General features: G+C 33.3%; 1 protein-coding gene across 4 annotated transcripts in view; it reads left to right on the top strand.

Moving 5' to 3' along the window:
* The window catches only part of LOC132561945 (leucine-rich repeat and calponin homology domain-containing protein 1-like), a 68,491-nt gene that overhangs the window by 5,355 nt on the left and 37,140 nt on the right, over positions 1-25,996 (top strand). For all 4 annotated transcript variants that reach the window (XM_060226662.1, XM_060226663.1, XM_060226664.1 and 1 more), the window contains exons 2-7: positions 3,350-3,494; positions 18,101-18,230; positions 21,683-21,788; positions 22,069-22,205; positions 23,226-23,359; positions 24,590-24,722. In XM_060226662.1, the coding sequence (XP_060082645.1) occupies positions 3,350-3,494; positions 18,101-18,230; positions 21,683-21,788; positions 22,069-22,205; positions 23,226-23,359; positions 24,590-24,722 (785 nt within the window). The remainder of the gene's footprint in view (positions 1-3,349; positions 3,495-18,100; positions 18,231-21,682; positions 21,789-22,068; positions 22,206-23,225; positions 23,360-24,589; positions 24,723-25,996) is intronic.

Here is a 25,996-nt window from a genome sequence, read left to right on the forward strand (position 1 = left end):
TTAATGATAATTATCAGGAACAAGATAATGCTTGGTTGACATTGGCTTTTGTTGTAAAGCACTTGCCTTACAAAATAGTTTGTATGCTTTTCCAAAGTCAATATGTATTAATTACTGAGGTCATGGTCAACAGATGCTACCTAAAATAGCAGAATTTGATGTTTAGGAAGATACTATGTGAATGCTTTCTATTTTTGTTTAGATACTTTTTATTATACTATATACCATACACACATACATGAAAGGCCATGTGGAGTCTTTCAGCTATGATTATGGTTTGTGATAAAGGCTCATAAGAAATTCTTGGCAGATCTGGCATTGTTTCCTCAATAGCATTTGCCAACATTGCAGTAGAATCGATGTCAGAGCTAAGTATGTAATAATAGGTCTAAATTAAAGTACATCTTTTGAACATCAAAATATTATCACTTGTCAATTCTTTATAAAGTAAAGAAGTTAAGAGACACAAAAACTGCAATGTGCCCAATGTAAATTACAACTACATGTAAAAGAAATTCCCAAGATTGTCTGCATATATTGAATTGGAATTAGATTACATTAAAAAAATTTGAAGCAAAAACATTTATGATAGTAACATCTATTTGAAAAAATAGTTCTACACATGGGAGTAGGTCAGTGAAACTAATTAAAATTTTACAGAGATATATTAGGTCTAACCAAGACACGATTTCAGGAATATGTTTGAGACTGGTGCAATCTTCACAAAATGACACATTGGGTCTCCTTGAGAGACTTGGGAGTATGTCAGTGAGACTTGTATACATTTTACAATGAGACATATGAGATCTTCCTGAGACACATTTGAGGATTATCTACAAGTGAACTAATGTAAATTGACGAAGAGAGAAATTGAGTCTCCGTGAGACACACTACATTGGAGTACTTTTCAACAGTGTGCCATTACATTAACATAAGCAGTACGTTCTGCAGACAACATAAATTGAAGAAGAAAATGTGCGTACATGACAGTATATTTTACAGCAGGTACATGTTACACTGCTGTGTATTTGTATATAGAGTATAGTGCTGAATCATCCAATATCTAAATCAAATATAACCATTTATAAATTATGCATACAAGTCTCAAGTAGCTGTACATGTGTCTTATACAGGAAGTGTAGCCTTGCTTTGTAGAGCAATTACAAAAAACACTGTGAGTGCCAGATTCAGCGACATGTGTACAACTACACATGAATACAGTATGAGTCATTAGGATGTTCATTTACTATTGCAAAAACACATAGTAAGTACAATATTGGTGCTAATAACAGCCCAGGAGAGTGATTAAAATATCAGGTGTAAAGAAGTGAAATAGACTGGTGAATTGAAAAAATAGTAATTTTAGAGGCTTAACTATATACCAGATATGTCATTTCAATGAAGAAGGCAATGGGATACTGAAGCAACTGAGCACAGTGTCTAATGTACTCTGTGTCATAATTAAACACTTTTGATTCCTTCGTTAATGTGATATTACATTTTGTAATAAATAATTGTGGTAAACCTACTAAGTAGGGGTATATTATGTAGAAGTCACAAATTGTGCATACACATCTCTAATTAACATACTTGAAACATCTTGTGTACAAGACATAGTCTAAGGTATGAAGCTGATTTACAAATACTGGTTGAAATATCAGGGTCCAGCAAAAAGTTTCCAAAGCACTTGTCAATCAGACTAGTGGCCCAGTGAAAAGTGTTCGTCTGGACAAGTAATTCATCAGTTGGAAAATTTATATTAGAAATTTTCAAAACCATATATAGAGCATTCACACATTGTGTATCAGGCTTTGATTTTAACTGTGATTCAAATGTTGGTATGTGGTGAACTGTTACCAACAGTGTGTGTACTCATAACTAACACTATTTGAAAAATGTCCAATGAAAGAGTTTGTATAATCATCACTGAGTAGGTGATTTTTCGTGGCCAATTGCAATATATTTTTTTTAAGATCCTGTAGAAAACATTATGCTACTAGAGGATATTCATAAGAAAGATGAAAGAAGAAAAAGATGTCACTTTTGTGATTTAAAATTGTTATTAAATCATAGGTGATAACAAGGATACATCATTTCCTGATGTGAAACTAGGGATTTAACTTTATTTATCTGTCATATTGTCAATGATGTTTTTAAACTCTATATTGAATTTTGGGACTTACATATATATTGGACCCCTGGACTCATGTTTTGCCTGTGGAACCCATCCACATTAGGGGACTAAAACTGCTTTGCTTATGGAAAGAGCACATGCATGCCACGCAGTGAACTAATGATGAATAACAATAAGACATTGTCAGGTGATGCTGATCAGTCTGTCATATAAAAATGTAAAAGGAAACACAAAATTAAACTTAATCATTGTGATCTGAATCTATTTTTTAGGCATCAGTTAAAAAATTGCAGATCTGGCACCCATATACAAGACATTTGATCTTCGGCTGTATCATGTTGAATGTAATTGATTTAACAGTACCTCATCATGTTTGTTTTACCTTGAGTTTATAAAAACATGAATTTGTTGCTGTATTAGTTAATGAAATAAAGAGAATACAACAGATGTTTCCTAACAAGACACTGTGACAGAGGAAATGCTAGAATCCTTTTATAGCAAATCATGTTGATAAATTTAACAAATTTCAATGCTTCATTTTGGATGTGCATTTTAGTATCACTGTTCTACTTTTTGTACCTTTCTATTTATCAAAATCAGAACTGTACAAGAATTGTCGAGATGCCAGCTCAGCAAGTGGTTTATGTGAGAGGTTGACTGTATTCAGAGGTCAATACTGTACAGAAAAATGTGTATGGTTTTACGATCTGCCACTGAAAACACTCCAAACCTTCATCTGTAGCATTTCTCCTTCCAACACTGATTGTCTGCCAAATATTCAATACAAATCCCTGAACAGTAATGGTTGGTCTTAAATGTTTCAGATCAATTTACTGTTATGTTAAATGCATTTCCATAATCATAAAACTTTCTGTCAATATGAATTTCATTAATTTATGTTTAAGCTTTCTGATATAATTTTAGGTCAGGGATATGGGAATCTGTGGAATCTGTAGAATTATGGGGGACAAAACCAAGAATATTCATACATATCCTGCCAAGTTCAATATAATAACATAATAACACCTTCCCCCCCTCCCCCCACTCCCCCACCCCACTTATTCACTATCAAGCTGAATACACCAATAAACACGGTAGGTTTTCAAGATAATAGAAAAATGTACAAAAACTAAATACAAAACCAAGTTTTGTTGCATGAATTCATATTAGCAAGTAAAATCTAAATGTATTATATTTGATTATTAATATTTTCAGATCTGTCCAAGAACAGACTACAAGATGTCCCAAAGGAGGTGTGTGACTTTGGGTCAATGGAGAAACTCAACTGCTACCATAATGTGCTTAAATTTCTCCCTGACGCCTTGGTCCAGCTACAGGCTCTCACCCATCTTAACCTCAGGTAAGTGACATGTGCACTACTTGTCTTTGCCCATCTTTATTTTGGTAACAGAGGTGTTAAGTTCAGTTATTCTAATTACAGGCCATCACCCTGTTTAATCTCAGGTAAAATGAGGCTTAGTCCAATGACAGGCCATCACCCTATTTAATCTCAGGTAAAATGAGGCTTAGTCCAATTACAGGCCATCACCCTACTTAATCTCAGGTAAAATGAGGTTTAGTCCAATGACAGGCCATCACCCTATTTAATCTCAGGTAAAATGAGGTTTAGTCCAATGACAGGCCATCACCCTACTTAATCTCAGGTAAAATGAGGTTTAGTCCAATGACAGGCCATCACCCTATTTAATCTCAGGTAAAATGAGGTTTAGTCCAATGACAGGCCATCACCGTACTTAATCTCAGGTAAAAGGAGGTTTAGTCCAATGACAGGCCATCACCCAACATAACCTTGGGTGAAGCCAGACTTAGTTAAATTACAGTCGTTCAACCATCCTAACCTTGGGTAATTTCAGTTCTCTGAACATTGTGACAAGGCCTATGCATGTGAAATGTAGACAGATGGTCATGATCTCATTGCTTAGAAGTAGAATTTATAAACATGTTCACAATCAACATATGGTGGTTTTATATTATAGAATTTTCTTGACAATTAATAAAAATCCAGCTTTGAAAAAAAATTGAAATAAAATCCAGCTATTACCAAATTTATTTTTTAATGACTGGAACTATAAATTTAAACTAATTCAATTTCTTCTTAATTATTTGAAGAAGTTTAAACTAATTAACACCTATATTTGAATCATGTAACAGGTTAATTTGTATGCACACACATAATGTTATTAATCTAGACTTTGCATGCATATTGGATGCTATCACGTCTTGGCACAGTCACCAAAGGGGTGCAAAGGAAAGCCAAGTAGGATTCATTATATCCCCATTTCAATAAAGGAGAAGAAAAAATCAATTTTGCTCTGCAAGTCTCATGTACATATCCATACATGTACAAATTGAAGTCCCATCTGTTTTTGTCTTAATGAAATGGAGTTACTGCCCTTTTTTGATCATGGGTATTGTAAGTTTTCTTAGTCAATTTCTTTGAACCTTTGCAGGGTTAATTATTGGCATCAAACATAACACTGTGTGAGATTTCTATTTTGGGAGGGCAATAATTTTACCCTTATTGTGACAGTAGTTATTTTGGGATGAGGTGCCTTGCTTATAAAATCTTGTATTTTTGACTTGTTAATATACTGGTGTACACCAGTGTTAGTAATAAAAGGGATTCAGTGTATTTGTACCATTAATAGGTGGGGACATTAAATCATTGGCTGCATGTGTGCAGCGTAACAAAAGTGTTCCTTCTTATAAAAGGAAAGGTGGTTTTCTGGCCTGTGATAAACTCCAGTCTGTCTTTTGAACCGTGAATATCAAACAATTTGTTTCCTGATTTCAGAGCTTGATTTCATCACATTTTGCAAATTCTATTCAAGCCTGGATGATTCAGATGAATGACAGAACATTTTAATAAAAGAAACAAGACCAATATTGCTAGATACAACTTTTACAAATGGCATCATTTTTCATGCACAAGCAAACGGATGTAGATTGTATTTTTGTTTTGTTTATTTGATTTTACATCCAGATGATAATTAAGGGGCCAAGTAATGAACATTTTACAAAAATCGCCTTGTTTCTGATTCCCTATATCTCAGTCCCCATTAAGAATTGAATCAGCTCAACAGACCTAGTGAAATTGCTGTTTTTCTCCCTTTGTCTCAACAAATTTCTTTTTTAACCAAACTGAATATAATATTGTTAGACAAGTCAGGCAGGTTTTGTGGAGCTGCTATCTGACAATATATCATTCTGCAGGTACTGTTTCTGCATACTGTGGTTTATTGTACCGGTTTGTCTCACATTGTGGTGGAAATTTGTAAAAGGATTCCAAAAGCTTACAACTGTAAAACTTCTAGCAATCAGATAAGTAGATTCCAAGTATTTAGACATTCTTGTTTATGTCTGGGGATGAAGAAAGAAAAGATCATGGGTCTATATAGATAGTATTACTGCTCTGAGCTAATGTGAAAGATGAAGAAGTGAATTTCTATCCTTTTTGCATAGTGTAGCAGGTCTTATAAAACTGTAATTCCAAGGTTTCCTTGACGTCATGTGACTTATGTTCAAGCAATAAATGAAAACCTACAGAAAATGATAAAGATTACAAAGCACACACATGTACATCCATTTTATTTCTAGGTGTTTGATGTCAATCTGTAATTTCTAGAAAAAATATAAGAATTGATAAATTGTGTTGCTTCTTTTGGAAAAAAAGGGAGAAAAAATGCCAAGTTGTTTGTAGTACTAGGTTACCTGTATGCCCTGTAGGTTAGATTTTATAAATAATACTGATAAATTTTCAATGAAGCCATATACTGATGCTTAGAGAAACCTGTTACGTCAACAAATGGTTATAATAACATTACCTCGTTAAATACCATCAATTAGAGTCAAGTATGTTATCCGTTAATCAAGTGAATGCCAGGAGCTGACAGAACAAATAATCAGTTGTAGGATATGATACTGTACCATGTGACAATGCACACCTTGGACAATGAAGATGACAATGACGATAATGATAACATGGAAGTTAACATAGCCCAAATTCTTACCATTTCCGAGGCAAAGGTGGCGCTGGACACGGTTTTGAGATTTTTTAAACACAAACACTCTACAACAGAGTCAGATATTCAAAAATATTTATCTTTACAGAATATATTAGAGACCATAAAACGAAGTATGGGAAGACAACCAAGTATCAGTGATTTCTTTTGTAAGGTCTTACATAATTTCATGAAATGTTTTCGAGAATACAAGTAAATAATCAATTTCATGCACATTGTACATATGTGTTTCATTTGTGACACTTCTTGAAAAACATTCTTTTTCAAAAGATTTGTCATAATAAACCATATTTTAAAAGGAAAATGTTCTGATGTTATGTTGAAAATACATGTAGACTGTACTGCAGTGAGTCAAGATGGTCCCTGATGGTGTGTAAACTCCCAAAGTCGAACAGTAAACCTGATATACAGCCCAACTCTTTATACTGCCAAAATTACATTGAACAGAAGTTGATATTTTAATGGGATTTGACTATATAGCCTGTCAGTGTTTGCTGGAAATGTTTTACCTGCAGCATTTGACCTACATTTTTGACTTTCTTTGTCCTTGCTAGATGTTTTGTTTGGCTTCATTTCTAAGTTAGTACGGTACCACAGCTTTCAAACAGTTTATTTGTGGAAAGATAATCACTGCATTTCTACATACAGCATCCCTTAACTTCAACAATTTATATTTACAGACAGAACACCATTATTTCTTCCTTTACCATATTGATACAGAGATCACAATTACTTTTACATGCTGTGCCAGACAGAATTGAAGCCCATTACATGTTGGACAGCCAGGACAAAACATGTACAAAATCATTGGCACCATGGATCAATGCCTGTACAAACCTACCATGCATACCAAATATAACATGATCATTGTTGGCCATCCATAAAAATTGTTCAGGATCAGTTACAATGTTGCCCAGGTCTTTCTATAAATTAAAGTTTACATCATGTAAATAAAATATATATTATCAAACCATTAATGTGTAAGTATCCTTTGAAAATCATCCCAGAAGAATTAAATTTGAGGATTTTAAAATTGAAATATTAAATTATAAAGAATGTTTGAACAAATTTTATTGATGAGGTTGTGACTCTGCTAACTATAAAAAGGTTATAAAAGGCAGCATTTTTAATTGATACACATTCATGTATCTGGATCTGTAGCAAGCTTGCATTAAATATGACTGACTACATACAGAAAGTGATACACAGACAGGAACTGGAGAGGACTGTCAGCCCATTTAGATAGATTAGTACTGAAGGTTCAAATGCTAACACTTAAAAGGAAATGAAAGTGAGCTATGCCAGAGGATCAGTTAGGAGAGAGAGAGTACTGCTGGAGGCCGATCAAGTTTTCTCTGATGTCTTCTGTCATGAAATATTTGTGAATTCATCACATTTAGTAGTTGTTGGTCAGTGTCCATCAGAGAAACTTTTCCTAGAATGTTGTATTGCGGAAAAAAATTCAGACATGTTTAGCTATTACAATAAATGAATTCCTCAAGAAAACAGTTCATATCTATAAAATAGCAAGAAAACAGTTCATATCTATAAAATAGCAAGAAAACAGTTCATATCTATAAACAAAGCAAGAAAATAGTTTATATAACATTGCAAGAAATGGTGTATATTTATAAACAGTAGCTTTAATACATTTCCTTCTCGTTGATTTATGTCCAAAATTATTGCGAGTGCATTGCATGTAGTTTGAGTTTATTGTATACCTTATATGTTTTTGATGGATTCAAATTTGTGATTTTCCTTGGCACTTGGTTTGATCTTGCTTATGAGTACTATGATTCATTTTAGCTTTGATCTGTTTATTTGAGATCTATATAAATTTGTAGATTTAGAGAGCTCACAGATTCAGCTATACTAAATCTCCCACAAAAATTAGTGATATTACAGCATATGTAGTTGTGATAACAAACCTAAGTCACCATGATTCTTATGGTTGTACATTTTGTATAATACACTGTAAAGTTGGTTATGTGTGGTATATATCAATTAATCATCAATCTGACAGAGTAGAAAAATAAAGAAATATAAACCATTTATCAGCCTGAAAAAAATGTGAAAAAATGAAAAATGCATAATTCATTGATTGTATGATTTGTCTGGGGTAAAATTTTCTATGAATAACAAATAAGTCGTGGTTCTTGGTTTGAACAGTTGGTTATAGCTATGGGCATAGAATTCAGGAAAAATGTGATGTGTGTCCTGCCAAGCTTGATTTCATTGTATTACCATGACAACTATGAGAGATTATGGCCTTTTCTGTATTATTCATGCTGTTTACATTATATAGATACATGTTCTGCCAACAATGGTCTATAGGGAAAGAAAATGATCTGATGAGGAAGTTTTACAACTGGGATTTCATCTCCCAGATAGTGATCAGTGCTGTAACACAGATATTCAGTTCAGTATATTGGGGCTAAGCATGCATCATCTTATTGTTAGGTAGAGTTCCTAGTGTCTTTGTGATCAATTGAGATCAGGAGACTTCAGTATTTTAGGTAATTATATGATCTGTGTCATTATCATTAGTTCTAGTATTTTTTGTAAACCAAATTCAGTCATTACTTGGTAGATATTAAAATCTGTTTTAGGTAAAAGATTTGATATATAAAATACACCATATAACTAAAAGATCTGATTGAAATTTTCTGATGACTTCAGAAATATCAAGTAATAGAAAATTTTATCAAAATTCTGCTTATCATTGGTTCTTTTTAATAGTCAATATATATAACTAGATTTTTTTCTGCTGGGTTAAGTATGTGAAAACTGTAGAAGATATTTTCAAGCATCAACAATAGGTTTAAAAATGTTGTTGAATAAATAGGAATTTGAGGTCAATGCTTTCACTAGATAGTAAGGCAACTCTTAATGTTCATGTTTTGTTGTACTGATTGTGTAATATGGCTTATAAGCTAGATATCTCACTACCAGCTATGACTTCTGCAAGCTCACTATTTCCAGCGATAGTCGTTTTGTAGAAATTGTAATATCAGGGCTATGAATATTGATCATGATGGAATCTTCACTGGTATTGTAGTCTGTTTGAATAAACACATGGATAGCCATAAATGTCAGGAACTGTATATGTTGATGATCTTTGGAAACAGTGCTGGTACTATCACCTTGTCACCTTGGTATGGTTGATAATTCAGACACTTGTCAGTGTTGTTGAATGGTTGCTGGATTTTGTTCCTAATCAGAAAGGATAATTGATACGAGCTGTTTAATTATGCCTTTGAAGTCTGTCTGGTGTCTTTACTGGTGTTTCCCTGCCTTCATCATTGATGGACCTGCTACAATTACATGGCCATTTCAGTTTCTGGCTTTTGTCTCTGGTGAACTCTATGAACTCTTTCAGTAATTGTCTTTCAATATTATAATTAGTCACAGTTGACCCTAGAATTACATGACCTCAATCAGTAGCTTTCCTGCCACTTATATAAGTGTGCCACAGTCACTTCTTCATTGCCATGTCAGTAAATATAGTGCTTTTGATAACTTCTGACTTTTAACTGTTCATATAATGCTAAGACATTGCAGAATAATGTCAAAACAATTCAATATCAGTGTGGTATGTTATGATCAGGCAGATGGTTTTGTCTGGGGATTAGGGTTCATGGGCTTATTCAGAGACTGTTCCATTATCACCAATGGCCATCACTTCTACTACTCCTGGAATTTGTTACTTTATAGTTGTTGAAACAAGAATATTTCAGATCGCTGTTCAATAAAGCATGTTATGACTGAAGTTATATAAAATTTCTTAGGTACTAAAGTTACCTTAATGTACCCAGTTATTGAGGATGTTTCCAAATGAATTAGTTTGATTTTAGCAAAGTTTCCCTAATGTATGCCCCATTGATGAGGGAGTTAATATGTATTGAATTTCAGGCTGTGTAAAGTGATTAATGCTGTGATGTGGTTATGATAGTGGGCTAACAGCCAGTACAGTAATATTGATCATGTCTGTGTGATGACCTCAGGTTGTCAGGTCAACATCTGGTGGTCATGCGCCCAGACAATACAGCCATATGTCTGCTGTAGGGAAAGGCAAAGTATTTAAAATTCAAGGGAGATAATTACCCCAAGATACATGGAAGAGCAACATTCATATCTATACATTGACATGAGAGGGAATAACCCTATATCACAAGGGAGTTAATTGTCCCAAATTATAGGTGAGAGGGACATATAGATAAGAGGAATAATATACAGGGGAGATCTTTAGTACTTTAATGGATGGTAATTACACATAAACATAGGGAAGTATGTTTGCTCCAAGTAACAGTCCTAATAACACTGGAAATAGAATGCTGCTAAAGCTAAAGAGAGTGCCTGATCATCATATTTATGTATGAAAAGTAGTTCCAACAATTAAGGAGAGAAAATTAACAAACATGCATAAGTCTGAGGGACAAATAGATAGATATGTATTATAAGTCTATAAAAACATCAAGTTGATATTGTCGGTTCATAAATACATGTTGTACCAAGTATACTGATAATCTGACTAAAATTGAGTTTTTATCTTCTATAAACATGGAGAAGCCACAGCTAATTATTCCTTGAAAGGAGTTTACATTAAAAGTGTGTGTAGTTATTTCAGGCAGAAAAGTTTGCAGTATGTATATGTTCTAATTGAAAAAAATTGACGATGATGATGTAGGTGAATGATTCCTGTAATGCACATTTCCAGCAGAGTAAGATATGTTGAGCTGATGAGTGAGGATGAAATATTAAAATTCCCGGCTGCAGCGGGATGGTGCATGAATTCCAATCATAGTTTGATGTTTACATACAGGTAATGCATGTAGCCAACATGTATACCAGATGAAGGATAATATTTTGTGATGTACATGTGGACAACATATAGTCAATTTAAGGGTGAAAGTATGAAATCTCAATCTAATTTTCAAACCATTTTTTCAGAATATAAAATTTAGGCTGAATGCCTTAATTGCACCATTGTCAGTGATCCATAACAGAATTGGTTCTCTGAAAATTGTTACTTTCGAGGGGTTTCAGTTTTCCTTATTTTCAAATAAAACATCTACTTCACATCTATAATGTGTTAATTAACCCATGTGCAATATATGTTTTACCTAGCTCAATTAAGTTTAAGTAAACATTTCTTTTTAAAACCTTGTTAAGGTTTGTTATATGCTCAGATTTCATTCTATATAGTGATGCCAGTGTTTGCAGGTCTCAGAGCAACTGTTGAATTCAGAAACCACTGCCCTAAAAAAGATAAGTCTGATAGAATCTATGATGTATATGATTTTGAGGTGGTCCCCGGTGCAAGTATCTGTTGGCAGATGCACCTTTATAATGTATGTGTGTATCAGACACTGCATTCTTGTAATAGAACAACCCCCTTTTTGATTACAATGCTATCTCTCCCCAGGATATAGTTACACCACAGTCTTATCGTTAGGAACTCCTAGGAATTTTGATGTTTATAACAGGAGTTGCCCTACTTCTATAATAATGTTCATGTAAATTATGTGATATTTAAAACTGACAGTCTGATAACATGGAAACTGTATGTATCTGATATATGTAGTTTGCAGACAGCCAGTGTTGAGATCAATGGGCAATGTAAAGTGATGCTACTTCCATTGTCAGAATGAAGTAAAATGACATGTGATCTTATACTTATTAGCTATGTCATGTATAAAACATTATAAGGATGATGCTTGATAGAAACATTGTGCAGTCTACAACAAAACCTAAGTGAGTGTCACTTACATATAATTTAAAGTCTTCTGATTTCTTTAGGAGCTTATTTCCGTTGATTTCATGGGTACTGTAATCCATGAATTCATACATCCACAAATTGTGAAATTATTATAGGAGAAATTGTGCTGTACTTTTACACGAAATAGTGATTGCTTGAAGAAATGTGATAATTGAGTTTGGTGAAAATGATGCTTTCACATTATTGTATAAGAATGCTAGAATGCCAAAGATGTTCATTTGATTAATATCCAGAAGCTGAAGAGTGTTGTGTCACCAGTATATAATGTTGTTCATATGTATGTAAATGATATTTCTAAACAGCATGTTCAATGGAAAATTTATACCATATATGAAAAAGTTAAGTCTGTATTGTGTTTATAGTTGTTTGGTATTGGAAATTTTGGCTTTCTGGAAAAAAACATGTGCAACTAAGTTAGGAATTTTATATAGATTATTATTCGTATCAAAAGACCAAATAGAAAACTTTACGTGTGAAGTTAATATCTTGATATTATTTGTCACTGTTCCAATAGTTTGATGTTATGAAGGGTTTTCATAAAAAGGAACAGGCCACAATACAACTGACATAAATATACCATAATAATCTTTTTCTACTGTAAAAGATTCATAAAGCATCAATACAAGATAAAATACAATTATTACAGTGTATCACATACATCTGCCAGGGGTTCTAAGTACAAAAATTAGTGAAGGTCCCTTGTAGGTATTAATGTGTACTTACTGCTGGATACAGATACTGCTGCACAGTATCTTATGTTCAAACTCACTTCTGGCCAATACACATCAACTACCAGATGCGCAGGTGATTGAAGAATGGATGACAAACACATCAAAACAATTGTAAAAAAAAACAATTTACCAAATCAAAATAAAATAAATACAGCATGAAAACAGGCAGGTGGTTTTCATTATGGATGATACTTCAACGACGATGGGTAGATAGGTGAAGCTGCTGGAGTTGTCTGATATAGCTGCTAGGTACGATTAGCACTGAAGCAAAACCTAGAGAATTACTTCCCAGTTTGTTTGGGTTTGATGTCTCAGGGTTGAAGAACCACGCCTTTGTTTTTATCAACAATGACGTGTTTAATGGGAAGGTATTCCTGGCTCTGCAGCTGATAATGTTTACTGTATCACTGATACAGCATCATTATCTCTCTAGACTTGAATTTTAAGTTATTCTGTTGGTGAAATATTCAGTATTCAGAGTATGCAGTTAAAAAAATACAGTATGATTGATGGGACAATGTTTTGGATGGTGCACTGGTCAGGGCTGGATAATTGATGGAAGCTGTGTAATATAAAATCCCTTGTGCTGTACACATCATAGGTCTGAAAAAGATGTCAGCATGAACATCTTGTTAGGTACCAAGTATGATATAAAGATAGGTCAGAATAGACAGGATGTCAGAATGTATGTCTTGTCAGGTATCCAATGTGATATAAAGATAGGTCAGAATAGACAGGATGGCAGAATGTATGTCTTGTCATGTACCCTGTGTGATATAAACATAGGTCAGTATAGACAGGATGGCAGAATGTATGTCTTGTCAGGTACCCTGTGTGATATAAACACAGGTCAGAATAGACAGAATGTCAGAATGTATGTCTTGTTAGGTACCTAGTGTGATATAAACACAGGTCGGAATTGACAGAATGTTAGAATGTATGTCTTGTTAGGTACCCAGTGTGATATAAACACAGGCCAGAATAGACAGGATGTCAGAAATATGTCTTGTCAAGTACCCAGTGTGTAGACAGGATGTCAGAAACACAGGTACCCTGTGTGATATAAACACAGGTCAGAATAGACAGAATGTATGTCTTGTTAGGTACCTAGTGTGATATAAACACAGGCCGGAATAGACAGAATGTTAGAATGTATGTCTTGTTAGGTACCCAGTGTGATATAAACACAGGCCAGAATAGACAGGATGTCAGAAATATGTCTTGTCAAGTACCCAGTGCGACAGAAACATAGGCCGGAATAGACAGGATGTCAGAATGTATGTCTTGTCAGGTACCCTGTGTGATATAAACACAGGTCAGAATAGACAGGATGTCAGAATGTAAGACTTGTTAGGTACCTAGTGTGATATAAACACATATCAGAATAGACAGGATGTCAGAATGTACAGGTCCAATAACTGAACTTACCCTGTGTGCTATATGAATTATAGATCTGAAAGGTCATAATATGTATGTCTGTGTGCAACACGAATAGGTTTGAATATATACAGAAATACACAGATCTTGTAAGGTATCCTAAGGTGTGCAATACACTTCATAGATCTGAAAATAACAAGATTTCATCTAAACACATTGTTCTAAATAGACACAGAGTGCACAGGCTATAGATAGACACAGAGTGTACAGGCTATAAATAGACACAGAGTGTACAGGCTATAGATAGACACAGAGTGTACAGGCTATAAATAGACACAGAGTGTACAGGCTATAGATAGACACAGAGTGTACAGGCTATAGATAGACACAGAGTGTACAGGCTATAAATAGACACAGAGTGTACAGGCTATAGATAGACACAGAGTGTACAGGCTATAAATAGACACAGAGTGTACAGGCTATATAAGATACCTGTGTATTTATACACATTGGTCTTAATAAATGCTGTCAGAATGTAAATGTCTATAAGGTACCCTGTACAAGTGCTGATATTAGACAGTTCCGATTAAAAGTGGGATCTATTTAGAAGTGAAACCCTATGTATGAAAATTTTGGGTTGGACAGTGTGTTGATGTTCTAAGCACTTTACTTGAATTTTGAGAGAAATTAGATGATGTTGAGATTTGTTTTAGATTTTTTATGTCATCAGACCTGAAAGGTCATGATGACCTATAGTTATTGTCCTTTGTTCATCATTGTCTGCTGTATGCCGTCCACTGTGCATAAACTTTTGACATTTTAAACTTCTTCTCAAATGATCCTAAGATGGTCCTGAACAAGTGCTGTTATTTTTCAGGTATGTCTGAAATCCAAGATGGCTGCCATGGCTGTCATCTTGAAAAAAATATTTTGATCTTCTTCAGTTCTACTGGTGCCATTGAGCTAACAATTGGTGAAAATGTTAAGGAAAGGTAGCCAACAAAGTGTTGTGATTTTTTTTCGACCTTTTCAAAACTTTGACACAGCAGCCAGGGAGGCCAATATGTAGCATGATTGCACAGTCATGGTTTTCCTGTGCAACACTTATTTCAAACTTTTTCTCAAGTTTCACTAGTGGGATTGAGCTCCAACTTTACTGTCAAAAAATAGGCAACCAACTCCTCACCATAAATACCATCTGCATCATGGAAAACAGCTTCTTAGTAAGATTTCATTGTCTTGTTGTCTTGTATTTGGAAACAAACTGGCTTAAAATCAAGTATTATTTTAAATTTAAGATGAAATTTTTGGCTTGGAGATGACCAATTTAGAGATTGTATGCTATTTGTATTTTGGATGACTTATTGAAGTTATGATATTGTGATTGTAATGAACAATGCAGCTATATTTTTAAGGTTACTGGAGACATATAATAGATCTGTTTCTTACCTGTGATATATATACCGATGGCAAACAATATATAACTTCTGATGTCTATGCTATGTTTGATTATTTGCTCGATTTATTGTCACATAAACAACCAGTCTTTTTAGGCAATGACTCCTTGTAGCCATTGCCTGCCTCACTGAGCAACATAAGGGAGGCCCATTGCATGTCATCCAGAGCAGTTAGGTAGAAGTATTTTGCCCAAAGACACAAACATGTCAGTACAAATTGTTCTGTTACCTGGGAAACACAAACTGCAACATGTTAGGAAGCATTGAACCACACACCTGTAGTCATCACCTGATTCTGCCTTCTCTTTTGTCTCTAGTAAATAAATTTTGAATATAAATATATATCATCCATAATAATAATTCCCTGTGGTTATGTTTGTTTTACTCCAGTTTTCCATTAATTTGCACTAGTCCTGACTGACAATATGTAATGGTAACTTTCTGTACTGTATCATGTTGACATAGGAACTATACAAGTAATTTGCTTCAGAAATTACAAATGATTTAATTGGACAAGTATGAATCCTAGTGATTTATGAATAAACTTTTTTCTGTGCCATTTCAGTAGTCCTAAATATGCTCACACTGGTGGATTTTCCACTTGGAATGAAAAGGAAAATATATAAAAAAATGTTTTTCTGTGAATTAAGTGGATTTTTGGATTAATGCCTGTGAGAAAAGATAGGGGTCTAACAGAGGTGACTACCATGTCAGGACAATGTTTTATGGGGGTATTTATCAATGTATACAGACAACAGCTTAATAGGGATGTATCTCTCGGGGCAGAGTTAAAAATATGAACTGGTTTATGATGTTTTAAACCACATTTCTAAGGTCTGTCTGCAGATACTGGTGTTGTGTAATAGCCCTGTAACTATCTCTTCTCTCTGTTCCTCAACCATTCTTTCGGTGTTATGCATTGCACTTGTACAAATAGTCTACCAGCTGTTTTGAAAAGGCTGCTTAATATTTAATTTAGACTCATGCAATCTAATGCAATTATGATGGAAAAACTTGCTGGAATTATTAAAAGTTCAGAGCTTTTCTATGTGGTGGTAATTGTTAAATTAATGTAAAAAAAAAAATCAACGCCTTCCTTTAAAAGATTAAAGCATTTGCTTTTAACCTGGAGTACAGCATATTGTATTTAACATTTCTAAGTATGATTTACCTTAGTTGAATTAAGATATATTATCACTTCATTTGTGGATAAAGCAAGTGAATTGGATGATATCAGTTTTTGTCAATGTGTTGTTCTTAAAACATTATCAGATTTTTTTTTTTTTTTGGATAAGCAGTAGATTGAAATCAAAATCAACACAGGTAAATCTGAATGTGTTAAGTCTCATACAAGGAAATTGGAAATGATAACCAAAGCAAGATGTATAGGGAAAATTGTAAACTGTTTTTTTAATAGATAAGGCTGAATTTTAAAGAAAATGTTAGTTATTATTTTCAAAATCGATGAAATAAAATTGACCTACATCATCATCATTACAATGATTTGAAATCTTCAGATATCATATATACATATGTTTAGTATGTAAAAATGATGTGAAACCCTTATTTTAGATAAATTCAGCAAAGCAAGTGAAAGTTGTTATGTTCGGTAACAAGTTAGTACACAAGTTGTTTAACTAGTCTTGGTTAAGGATCAGTGGAAGAAGAAAAACAGTTCATAGGCTTGCCTATGTTCAAGATGGTAATGAGAAAGTCAACCAAAGGCAAAGTGAACAAATAATTAATTATTTTAATATGTCACTTCAAGACAGCAATTGTTATTAAGGAAATTATTTTATGACTAAATTTTAATTTTAATTACTAAATGAGAGACACAAAACAAGAATCCATGCCTTGTTTTAGAGAAGCTGGAATGGAAGACTATCAGGGTCGTTGATCTAGGGTGATTTGTTTATGTGATGTTCGTAGTTCATTAGGCCATACTGATAGACATAGGCAGCATTGAGTGCATTAGGAACAAGGCTGCATTGTAAAGGGGCTCCAATGTATTATACAGGGAGAAGATTCCAAGGATGGGATTCTGATATAATCACATGTAATAAAAAGCAAACAATGACAATATATTAAATTAGATTTATGAAAATCAGTTTGGTTTGTGTATCAGTACCTATTTCTGTTTTTTTTCTTTTCTTTATGGGAACGGGAGTAGGGGTGGGGAAGGAGGTGGGAATGTAGAGGAGGAGAGGCAAGAACATTCTATTCTCCCTATGTTTTAGTTCCCTAAAAATGAATATGAATGAGTTTTCTACTTGTTTCAGTATGTTCAGAGTTCTGGAGTTTCCATTCAGTGTTCAGATGTTTTCCTTCAAGGAAATCTGTATTAAAAAGAAGAAAAAAATTAGAATCATGGCATTGCATTGAACTTCATGATGAAAATGAAAATATTTCAAGATTTTTTTTTTCTCCTAAAAAAGTAAAAATTTACTCCCATAAAACAAGATGTCTTGACAAAAAATTGAATATACAAGTGATGTTTGAAATGTGGATTCTTGGTATTTTGATATTTAATTAATATGACATAATTATTGTTGAACTTATTTCTATATTTTGTTTTTCAGTCGAAACCAGCTGTCCATGATCCCTGCCTTTATATCCCAGCTTCACCAACTAGAAGTCCTGATTGCTAGTCACAACAAGCTGGTTTCTCTTCCTGAGGAGATTGGTGTTCTGGACAAACTCATGGAAATAGTAAGTTACTGTAGCTATAAAGGTAACGCCTCATAGTGCTTTTGTTGATACAGAGTGGTTGAGAAATGAATGTTATGTTTGTTCTGAAGAATAGTACTTGTTGCCCACATGTTTCATTGTATTCTGAAGAAAATTTCTTGATGTGTCAACCTGACTTGATGAGGAAACATGCTTCAACGCCTCAGTTCTTTTGGACCAAATGCTTTCATCAATCATCGGCAAATTTGTGACCGAGTTTAAATGAAGTCTGAACCAAACAATTCAGACTTTTTATCACTCACATTGAATGAACCAATCATTAAGGACATTTGAATTCATGCACAGTAAACCAACAAGTGTATAATTGAGGTATGAGAACTTGTAGATGAAGTGACTTGATATCTTGTGTATCATTTAAATATTTTATTAATTCTTAATCAATACAGTGTAAAAATCAGATCTTATACGTTTTCCTTGTGGATACAGACTAAAAATCAGCCGTTAGCAGGATTGCTTCAAGACATGCTGGGTAGACCTAATTGGTCAGTGAACAGTTGTGAATGATAGCAACCATAGTTGAGAAAGCCTACAATCTTTGATCTGTTGGCTATCACACTCTACTGTAGTACTGTGGGTGATATAGGTAGACCATGAAGGAAAAAACATCACAACCATCATCTGCAACACAAGACATCATCCAGGTGTTACCTCAGGCTGCAGTCTCTCAGCAAGTGGTTTGAAGTGAACACCTGTGTTAATTAAGTATAATGTTCTTTTTTATCTACCTGCTGGAACATAAAAATCATAAAGTATGACTTTGAAAATTCACTACTTTGTTTGACACTGTCTGTTGTTTTCAGCTATGAATGAAATTCCTTTGTCAAAAAAATATTTTCTTTGCTGTGAAAAAGTGCCATTTTACATTGTTACAAATATGAAGGTTTACGATACTGATTTGAAATACTTTTCATCATTATCCTTTACATGTATCACCTATTTATCATAACTGTTCACGTAAAAAGATACTATGCTACAATTAGATGCCATTAAAAATCCAAGGAAATAAAGCATCTACAAAATAAGTGATTTTGAATATTTAGTGACTTTGAAAGCATGTGAAATAGATCAATAACTGGGTGGTATTAGTTAAAATAATTAAAGCTGTTTGACCTTCTGAAGCACTGAGCCTTTCAGACAACAGAAACAGTCATTACATTGCTGTACCTAATAAAGAATCAAGTATCAGTGAATGAAAAATCATATGATTGGAAAGGATTTGGCCATGCATTTCTAAGAGCCTTATCAAATAGTGTTGTAGCCCTTCCCTGTACGTTTTAGATTTAATTCCTTTTCACACGCATGAGTCAGATTTGTTGAAAGTACCAATGCATTTTATAAATAACAGTTAATATTTATCTTTATATCCCCGAGGCCTGAGTCTGTATGGTGGCAGACAGAAATGTAGTTCACTGAAAATCTGTTGAAAATCAAACGGCCTTGCTATATATTGGTGTAACAACAATTTTGTAAATGAGAAACAGTAATTTGATTGTATGAGTCAAACACTTGTACACTTTCCAGGCCTCCCATACACTCTGCCTGCCTGTACACCACGTGGAGTTCAGGTTGAATCTGTTGAAATTAAGACATTCCATTCTGCCAACATTTGCTGTGAGAGGCTGTTACAGCATGTTAGAAACACTTGATACTCTAGTACCAAACATCATTATTCTTTCCTAGTGTAGTTAGCTTGACTACAACTGCAACAAAACTCAGATTTATTCATTCATTTTCTCAATTTCTCACTTCAGTTATGATTTATGATATCCATATAGTCAATGTTGAATTTCTTTTGATATTGAATGAAGATGAAATCTTCAAGCTGAGATATATGTGACTGGAAAGAATTTGAGCTGAAGCATACCTTCCAGGTTGTTTACATGTGATAGGCAGGTAAGCATCTGACATGCACCAGTGTCTGCACACACAGGCTTGTCAGGTGCTTTGTATGACAACTTAATTACCTTCCCTGCATCAGAACACTTGACAGACCCGATCTTATTGATTGTTACAGTGGAATGAAGCTTTCTTGGCATTTCTGTGGTGAAAAATTACTCATATTTTGTGTACTCAAAAAGCCCTAAAAAGTTTCAATCCTTTGATTGAAAATTTTGACAATGATATATAATGGAATATGATATACACTATTTGAATAAAAAAAATATTGAAAACAAGTATTAACTTTGATTAAGATGCTGGATTGTTTTATTAATAGCATATTAACCTGATATTTATTGGAAGTTTGTGAAGTTTGAAGTGAAACTGTCATACTTGTTAGGATTTTGTAAATTGTGACAGGGAGAGGATGATGAAACAGTATAAAGGTTATGGCATTTCAGTGTGATGACACCATAATTTTAACATGCTCTTGATAGGAAACATTGTCCATAGACACTGTCCTTATCACCTTGGCCAAATCCAAAATAAGGAATTTATTTCATTTGTTGGAAAATTGAATTGAAAGCTAAAAATTATCAACATATAACACAAAATAAAACCGAACTAAGGAATTAGTAAATTGATTTTATCATATCTCAGTTAAAAATTGATGCTGGTGATCAATAATTTGGGTCTCGAAATTAGATTTTTACTTTGGATATAGACATATGACTGTATAAGACTGAGGCATCTTGTCTCTTAACGTGAATTTCACATTTTCTAATTACATTACAGGGGAGATAATGATTGTGAAAGGTGACACCAGAAGTAGTGAGATAGGTTGTAATTGGTAATTACTACAGTTCTCCATCACTACAGTCTGGGATGTTGCACAAAGCATGACTTAGGACAGAGTAATGATAATACAAAATATTTAAATGAGTCTGACTAGGACAATGTGGTGTGTCACTGGTGCTTCCTGTGATTATATGAAGTGTTTAGTGTTCCTTCACATACCAGATAGTAAGAAACAAATTGTTAAGTTGTTAAGGACAGCTACCAACATGTTATTAAGAATGATAACCTGCAGGCAAATATTAAAAAATTCCATAAACCATATGTATATGAAATATATAGATATTGAACATTATTGTAGCACTGACATAAAATCTGTTCTAAATTAGGAACCTGTAATTGTATACCCACTCATCTAAACTAGATATAACAGTATTTAAGAAAACAGTCATTAAAAAAAGATTCTATGCTTAAACAGTTTCTATAGATGGAGAACTGTGGATTTATGTTTCATTATGACTGTGGCATGTTGTTCTTAATAGTATCTCGGCTTGTGACCTGCTAAATCTATCAATAAGTAAAACTGGTTGTAGTTGAATTTATAACATTTTGCAAGTTTATATTGCATAAATTGATGCAGCAGCGGATTGAATATGTATTAAAATTGTTTTTACAATTATGAAAGGTAACATAACAGTGATTATTTCTTAAATATCAAATGACAAATTTTGTCTTTTCAGGACGTGAGTTGTAATGAGATTTCGCACCTCCCTAACCAGATTGGAGACCTCAAATCTCTTCGCTCCCTTAATGTACGCCGCAACCTTTTAATTGAATTACCAATAGGTAAGTGTGTCCAGTCATAAGGAATGGTTAGTAAAGTAGATTTTGGAATCTTTTGTCACCAGTTTGTTGATTGACCTGTTAAAAGTGATTAGACATAGTGTAAAATTTACTTGAGATTTGATAAATCATTCTTTTTTTATTTCAGTTGTTGTAGAATCTTTGAACTTTCTTTTGTGTGTACAACTTGTAATTTCTTTGGCAGAGCTACATTCTAAATATGTTTTTATTTTAACTTATTACTTCATATATATATTAATTTCTTGTTTTCTTGTCGTTTCAGAAATATGTAAATTAAATCTTCGAAAGCTGGACTTTTCAAGTAATAAAATCTCCAAGATACCAACATCATTTCGAAAAATAGAAACATTAGAAGAAATATGCCTTGAAAACAATCCATTAACCCAGCCGCCTGCCCATGTAAGTCTTCTAGCGATCAAAATTTGAGTTCCAAGTTTATAGGTTCAAGGTCACCATTACTGTATTTAGAAAGTCATTGTCAACGCTCATTAGTTTCATTTCTTCAGGGATTTTGATAAAACATTCACATTCTTCTAAAATCTGATGAGTTAGAGGTTTTTGGTTGTAGATTAAAGGTCAGCACTTGTTCATTCTATTTTCGTAGGATGTAAAGAAGCCTTTGTTCTATGCACTCGTTTTCCAACTTAATTGTTTTATGTGATTAATGAATATTATTCTTGAAAGGTTAATGAGAAAGAGTTGGTTAAATTAAGTTTCGAAGTCAGTCAAGACTGTATCTAAATCAGAATTTAACACATGAAAAATGAAATCATATTGAGTTGGTTAATTACTCATAAAAACCTATACTGTTTACCACTTGAGAAATACTAGCCTTACTTGATCATGTGAAAAACCTCAGCTCTGTGATATTCATGCTTTGTGTGAAATTGTTTGAAAACTTAAAAGATTCACCAGCAATTGGAAATATTGATATTTCATTATAAAGTTCACCAGCAATAGGAAATATTGATATTTCATTATAAAGTTCACCAGCAATAGGAAATATTGATATTTCATTATAAAGTTCACCAGCAATAGGAAATATTGATATTTCATTATAAAGTTCACCAGCAATAGGAAATGTTGATATTTCATTATAAAGTTCACCAGCAATAGGAAATATTAATATTTCATTATAAAGTTCACCAGCAATAGGAAATATTGATATTTCAATATATAGCTCATGGACAATTGGAAATATTGATATTTCATAATGAAGTTCTCTGACAATTTGAAATATTTATATTTTGTTCCCTGGATTGGTTGAAAAGTTAAAGATTTTACACATGAATAAAATCATTCGAAATAAGAGGATAGGGTCATTTTTTGTTTTCAGTGGAAGCAGCCAAATTGTTATTGATAGCTCTATAAAACCTGTTTAATGTGCACATTACCTTGTTAATTTTGTGTTTTTGACAGGTGTGTACAAAAGGTAAACAACACATCATGAAGTTTCTTCAGATTGAGGCTATTCGAGAGGAAAGGAAGAGAGGTGTCATGAACGACGCGGAAATGAAACGCCTAAGAAAATCTCTACCACCACAGCAGTCTATGTACGTATTCTTTTCATCAAGTTACAATGAACCATCACGTGACAAAAAGTACTAAACTTAATCTCTGTGTAGATGAATTTGGTAGAATTCTATTGATCACATGTCTTTTACATAAAACTTCCCTGTCTTGAGATTCCTCAGTCAGATATGTCACAAGTAGAAGGCGTAACTCTTCCCCTGTTGTGGATAGCAGTTTACAATATCACTTACATATGGTGGTGACGATTACTTGTTTTACTTCTGTTTTAGTTTTATATACAAGGAGTTTTGAAAGGGATTTTTGGGGCCGATAAGGGTTTCCATTCAAATATGCTCCCAAAAATATCCTTTTGAAGTCACCAGTTTTCTCCCCAAAATGAGGCAAAAAAACTTAGCATGATTGTTTTTCCCTCTGCTGATCATGTTCCACTTAAATGTGTGATCAGGTACCTATTGATTGGACAGGTATACAGAAAAAGGTAAATTGCAGTAAATTGTAATGTCAGTATTAAAAATGCTTAACTTCAGAAAGTCCTGTCTAGCTAACAATTTTGAACAGTTTTGGACATATCGACTTACTTAAATATTAACAGGAAAACATGCTAAATCAGTTAATAAAGGATATTAAAAATAACAAATAACAGATAAGCAGTCATGAATTATATTTTAAAAACAATTTCTTTGGGTTGGTAAGAAACTTTTACACTACAGCCAATACGAAATCTGATGTAAAATGGGTTGTGATATAAAAACCTCTATGATATACACTCATTAATGAGTACAAATGAGAACTAGCACGGGATTAACACATGGTTGATCAAACCTAGTAGAATAAACTATTGTCATTAATTGTAAATTCCTCTTTTGACGTGATGTTTTTTTTTAAAGCTGATGTGTTAAGAACTACCATCAGTATTCACTGTTTTCAATGTCATCAGGTAGATATTTGTTTTACACATAATGGAAATTTTAAGGCAATTTAAGACAAAAATCTGGAAATTCAAAATTCAAATTTCATTTTGCAGACAGTCACCTTTAAACCTCTTTATATTAATAAAGTGTAGGAATAATGGAAATTTTAAAACATTTTGAAAAAAATCCCTGAAAATTATAGATTCAAATTTCATTTTACAGTCCTTTAACTCTCTCAGTATTAAGGAAATGTAAGAAATAGATATATTGTTTCCATGAATATGTCTAACCTAGGCTGTGTACTTTTTAAAAATGTCTGAGATATTTATACAACTACAGATCATCTGAGGAATTCCGTAATATGATGGAGTCACCGGAGAATAAAGCATGGAAACGACACACAGTCCTGAGTAGTGATTCTGGCTACAGCACAACTGACAGCATAGAGAAATGTGGTTGGTCAACATCAGAGGTAGGTGGAGCAAGCACCTGTCACATGACCCTCACTTACTCTGTCCTCATTTTTAGATGTGAACGCTGTAATGTACACCTAGCTTAGGACCATGTTCCATACCTGATCTCTCATTGTTGAATAATGAAACACTCTTTAAAAATTTACAAGTTTTAGAGCGAGTTGCAAAAAGTCTTAGTTACTCTTCCATGATGTCTGAATTACAGTGGTTTAATTGCCAGTTTTGCATGCAAGCAAATCTAGAGGCCTTTTTCAAAGATTTGTGCCTTGAAATTAAGCACAAAAATTTGTGTTTGTGTGTGATATATGTCAAAGCTATAACAGAGAATACTGTTTTGATATGGACACTGATTAGTTTTCCTGTATTTCATTGATTCATCATAGACAAACAAATTAATGTGATGTTACTGAATCATGATGTGACAACTGTGTGATACTGAGTAATGACAGGACGAAGATAAAACAACCATAATATGAATATATAGGATACCCATGGACTCAGTGCAGGAAGTACTTCAACCAAATTCAAGAATCCTTTACCACATTATAAAAAGGCTATTTCAGATTTCAGTTTGTCATAAGAAAGTTTTGATAAAATTTGCTTGTCAGGTGTTTCTTCTCAACATTAAGAGGTCATGGAAACAATTCAGTTCATCATTTTATTTCATCATTTATCCTGAATCTCAGTGTGTAGTTAGATAATATTTATATTTTCCCTATATTTAAGTGTTCTTGTTTTCTGTTTTATTCAGCATCACATATATACATGTATATATGACATCTGGTGATAGGTTATATATATGCTACATACATGTACATAATTTTTCTATTCTACAGTATTGGAATTATGTAAAGAATGTGTTATGTTTATTTAAATTTTCATTTCTAGGCTAGTGAAAATGATATTTTATGACATATTGAAAAATTAATATATACCATAATTATACTCCAATATGTATTCAGAGGTGTACAATTTCAAATTTTGGAATGCATTTGTAGCTTAACTTTTTACAAAATCTATTGGATTAACATTATCCAGAAGAAATTTTGCAATATTTTCGCAAACGTTGGAAAAAATTTGTTAGCTGGAAGTTTTTGAGGCATCAGTCTTCTGGAATTGTACACCTTTGGTATGGGGTATTATAGTCATGTAATTTTGATTTCAAGGTTTAGGATCTAGTCTTATCCTGTTCTTCATTTCCATAATATTAGTGGCAATTAATGATAGATTGTATATGTTATTCTAAATATATCATTTATCCTTTATAGAATTA

This window comes from Ylistrum balloti, unplaced genomic scaffold, assembly GCF_031769215.1.
Source record: "Ylistrum balloti isolate Yb309-2 unplaced genomic scaffold, AGI_CSIRO_Ybal_v1 Utg371310, whole genome shotgun sequence".
NCBI lineage: Eukaryota > Metazoa > Mollusca > Bivalvia > Pectinida > Pectinidae > Ylistrum > Ylistrum balloti.